The following is a 5,000-nucleotide window of genomic DNA, read 5'->3' on the forward strand; positions in this document are numbered from 1 at the left end:
GTGGAGCCCCTGGGTTAGTGGAGCAATGGGTTAAACCCTTGTGCCAGCAGGACGGATGACTGAAAGGTTGGTGGTTCGAATCTGGAGAGCAGGGTGAGCTCCTGTATGTCAGCTCTAGCTCCCTGTACAGGAACATGAGAGGAGCCTCCCACAAGGATATTCTTCTAACATAAGAGTTACATCACCTGCTGCTAAATATAGACGAATATGTTAAAAAATTAATACATAACTACCGGTAGGAGTGATATTAATCAAGCAAGGGAACTCAGGTCAGCAAGGGAATACTGTGCAAGTGATGGGCTTCCAAGGCTGGGATGGAAACAGGTCCCATCATCCACACTCTCACCTGCCTTCGATAACCGTGATGGCATCGTTGGCCTCCAGCCGTAGCCAGCCGGGCTCATTCAAGTCCTGCAAAGCCTTGACTTCCTTTGGACGGAGCTGGAAAGAAAGCAGATAGTAATGGGTTAATGCAAAAGTTACTCTCCAAACTACAACTCCCAGGATCATATAGCATTGAGTTCAAGTGAGGCCAAACTGCACTGGAGATTCTTGCATTAGGCCTTCCGGAGACTTTGGACTTTATGTCTCAGAATCCCCGACCGTTGGGAACATTATTGTTATCCCAAGCATTCTATTTCCCATTTATGGAGAAACAATAACCAGAAATGGTTACGTATAGTCTTACATAAAAAACAAAGTTTATCCATTATATAACTTCGAGAAATAATGTAGGAGGAGAGTAGGCATAGGAACGCTTCGTCTTAAATATTTCATTTTTCGTTCCAAAAGAGAATATTTTTAAAAAAAATACGAGTGTAGACCAGGCATGGGCCAACTTGGGCCATCTTCCAGGTGTTTTGGACTCCAACTCCCATCATTCCTAACAGCCTCAGGCCCCTTCCTTTTGCTTAAGCGGCGGAGGGGCAAAAGGAAAGGGCCTGAGGCTGTTAGGAATGATGGGAGTTGGAGTCCAAAACACCCAGAAAGATGGCCCAAGTCTGATATAGAAGTAATCCTTGGACTACAACTCCCATCGTCCCTCCACGATATTCTTCTCTCTCTTACCTCCTGCAGAAGGCTGACGATTTCCCGAAATTGGGGTCTCTCCTCCGGGTTGTGGGCCCAGCATTTTAGGGCCAAGGCGTAAATCGCCCTCGGACAATCGGCCGGACGTTCCAGGCGCCCTCCTTCCCTGTCAATCTTCTGCATGATCTGGAATTGAGGAGAAGGAAGGGAAGGAAGAGAGCAACAAATAGTTACATTATGAATAATAATAATAATAATAATAATAATAATAATAATAATAATAATAAGACCCAAAATGCAGACTATGCAAGGAAACCGACAAAACCATTGATCATCTCCTCAGCTGCTGTAAGAAAATTGCACAGGCAGACTACAAACAGAGGCACAACTATGTGGCCCAAATGATTCATTGGAACTTATGCCTCAAGTACCACCTCCCAGCAGGAAAGAACTGGTGGGACCACAAACCTGCAAAAGTCTTGGAAAATGAGCACGCAAAGATACTGTGGGACTTCCGAATCCAGACTGACAAAGTTCTGGAACACAACACACCAGACATCACAGTTGTGGAAAAGAACAAGGTTTGGATCATTGATGTCGCCATCCCAGGTGACAGTCGCATTGATGAAAAACAACAGGAAAAACTCAGCCGCAATCAGGACCTCAAGATTGAACTTCAAAGACTCTGGCAGAAACCAGTGCAGGTGGTCCCGGTGGTGATGGGCACACTGGGTGCCGTGCCAAAAGATCTCAGCCAGCATTTGGAAACAATAGACATTGACAAAATTACGATTTGCTAACCGCAAAAGGCCACCCTACTGGGATCTGCACGCATCATCCGAAAATACATCACACAGTCCTAGACACTTGGGAAGTGTTTGACTCGTGATTTTGTGATACGAAACCCAGCATATCTATCTTGTTTGCTGTGTCATAATAAAATAATAATAATAATAATAATAATAATAATAATAATAATAATAATAATTATTATTATTATTATTATTGTTATTATTAGAAACCAGAATACAGTCCAGTTCACTAGGGGAGCATCTCATGCTGCAGAATGAACTGCCATGGCTCAATGCTATGGATTCCTGGGAGTTGTAGTTTGGCGAGAAACTCCATGCTAAGGAATCCTGGGAATAGTAGTTTGGCGAGAAACTATAGCTCAATGCTACAGATTTCTGGGAATTATAGCTTGGCGAGAAGCCATAGCTCAATGTTATGGATCCTTGGGAGTTGTAGTTTGCCAAGGCACCACAGTTCAATGCTACAGATTCCTGGGAGTTGTAGTTTGGTGAGAAACGATACGTCAACGCTATGGATTCCTGGGAGTTGTAGTTTGGTGTATAAAGAGTTAACTGTGTATTGCATCAGACAGCAGAGGTGGTTATAAATAGCTCCTTGTGTTATCTGTCTACTCTCTGCTCTCTGCCTCTCTGCACTCTGTCTGTACATATCTTCTTGAGAGTTTTCCATTTGTTAGTAAATCTTTTGTAGATAGCCAAACAGGCTTCAGCCTCTTTATTGGTGCCAGTTCTTCGTTGATCTTCCGCTGCATGTGTGTTTATCCAAACCGCGCGCTATGACAATTCCATGGATTTCTGGGAGTTGTAGTTTGGCAAGAACCATAGCACCATGCTATGGAATTTAGCGGGTTGTAGTTTGGCGAGAAACTCCATGCTAAGGAATCCTGGGAGCTGTAGTTTGGCAAGGCACCATAGTTCAATGCTACAGATTCCTGGGAGTTGTAGTTTGGTGAGAAACTATAGCTCAATGCTATGGATTCTTGGGAGTTGTAGTTTGGCAAGGCACCATAGCACCATGCTATGGAATTCAGCGAGTTGTAGTTTGGCGAGAAACTTCATGCTAAGGAATCCTGGGAGCTGTAGTTTGGCAAGGCACCATAGTTCAATGCTACAGATTTCTGGGAGTTGTAGCTTGGTGAGAAGCCATAGCTCAATGCTATGGATCCCTGGAAGTTGTAGTTTGGCAAGAAACCATAGCACCATGCTATGGAATTCAACGAGTTGTAGTTTGGCGAGAAACTCCATGCTAAGGAATCCTGGGAGCTGCAGTTTGGCAAGGCACCATAGTTCAAGGCTACGTATTTCTAGGAGTTGTAGCTTGGCGAGAAACCATAGCTCAATGCTATGGATTCCTGGGAGTTCCAGTTTGGTGAGAAACTCCATGCTATGGAATCCTGGAAGTAGTAGTTTGGCAAGTCACCATAGTTCAATGTTATGGATTCCTGGGAGTTGTAGCTTGCTGAGAAACTCCATGGTAAGGAATCTTGGGAGCTGTAGTTTGGCAAGGCACAATAGTTCAATGCTACAGGATTTGTATTGAGAAACCATAGCTCATTGCTATCAATTTCTGGGAGCTGTAGTTTGGCGAGTAACTCTATGCTATGAACTCCTGGGAGTAGTTGTTTGGAAAAGACACCATAGTCCAATGCTATGCAATCTTGGGAGTTGTAGTTTGGCAAGGCACCATAGTTCAACGGTATGGATTCCTGGAAGTTGTAGTTTAACGAGAAACCATAGCGGCATGCTATGGAATTCTGGGAGTTGTAGTACAGCAAGAAATGCCATGCTATGGAATCCTGGGAGCTGTAGTTCAGCAAGGCACCATAGTTTCATGCTATGGAGTCCTGGGAGTTGTAGTTTGGCAAGAAACCATAGCTCCATGTTATGGAATTAATAGGGTCCTGGGAGTTGTGGTTTGGCAGGAAACTCCATGGTATGGAATCCTGGGAGGTGTCGTTTGGCAGGAAAGTCAATACTATGGAGGATTAAAGATTTATACGATATGAACGGCCATCTTATCCCCATAAACAGAATAATAGATAAGATGGGAGATAAAAATTGGATTAAGATATTGGGACTATATAATAAACTGAAACAAGGGAAATATGGAGAATGTATAGTTAAGGAGAGTATGATGGAACACATAATTAAGAAAGCACAGACTTCAGAGAAAGGGCTGGTGGGAGTAATATACAAAGCGATGACCAAAGATGAGGAATATATCATAAGAACATTACAAGACCGATGGCAAAAAGAGGGGGTACTTACAAGACAAACAATAGAGAACTTAAAAAGAGAGGCCACAAAAATTAAAATCGAGAAGTACAAAGAAATGGAAAGGAAATTCATATGGAAATGGTACCGCACCCCAGCACAATTAGCAAATATGATCAGGGACAAAAATTCAACATGTTGGCATTGTGGAGTAAGCAAGGAATGGTATGCCCACATGTGGTGGGAATGTCCAAGGGTAAAAACATTTTGGGAAAAAATAACGGGGAAAATAGAAGAATTATTCAGAATATCACTCCAAGTAAACATGGAATTAATGTTGATGGGGATATTAGGGAACAATAAGATTAAGGTAAAACACCAAGATCTATTCAAAGCTATGATTCTTGCAGGGAAGGCAGTAATAGCATGGGGCTGGAGAGATGAAAAAAAAGTGGAATATGGTGAATTGGAATAATTATTTGTTTGACCAGGTTCAATCAGAAATTATTGCAAATGTAACCTCTGAGGATAAGAAGGAAGATAAAAATGAGGAAAGTTAAAGAGAAATGGACAATATATTCAGATTGGATAAAAAGAGGCGAAGCCAATGTAAATATTGTACAGAAATGGGAAAAGTTGTGCTCATGGTTGGAGTTTAAATTTCTAATGGAATTGCGGTATAGGGTAGGGGTGGGGGGAAGGGAGTGGGGTGGGAGAGGGTAAGGGGAAAAAGAATGAATAGAATGATGATATATTAGATATGTGAGTAGACAATATAGATGGGAAGATGACTGAGAAATGTGATAAGAGATAAATGATGTGTAGGTATGAATGTTTGTATTAAATGTGCAATACACAACATAAAATGAGAAAAAAAAAGAAAGTCAATACTATGGGATCCTGGGAGCTGTAGTTCGGCAAGGCACCCTAGTCCAATGCTATGAA

At 42.2% G+C, this 5,000-nt stretch overlaps 1 protein-coding gene across 1 annotated transcript in view; it reads right to left on the reverse strand.

Moving 5' to 3' along the window:
• tnk1 (tyrosine kinase non receptor 1) overlaps positions 1-5,000 on the reverse strand; it is a 50,532-nt gene that overhangs the window by 8,810 nt on the left and 36,722 nt on the right. The window contains exons 8-9 of the mRNA XM_062983927.1: positions 1,069-1,215; positions 347-441 (exon numbers count right to left, since the gene is read on the reverse strand). Coding sequence (XP_062839997.1) covers positions 347-441; positions 1,069-1,215 — 242 coding nt within the window. The remainder of the gene's footprint in view (positions 1-346; positions 442-1,068; positions 1,216-5,000) is intronic.

This window comes from Anolis carolinensis, chromosome 6 (assembly GCF_035594765.1).
Source record: "Anolis carolinensis isolate JA03-04 chromosome 6, rAnoCar3.1.pri, whole genome shotgun sequence".
NCBI classification, from domain to species: domain Eukaryota; kingdom Metazoa; phylum Chordata; class Lepidosauria; order Squamata; family Dactyloidae; genus Anolis; species Anolis carolinensis.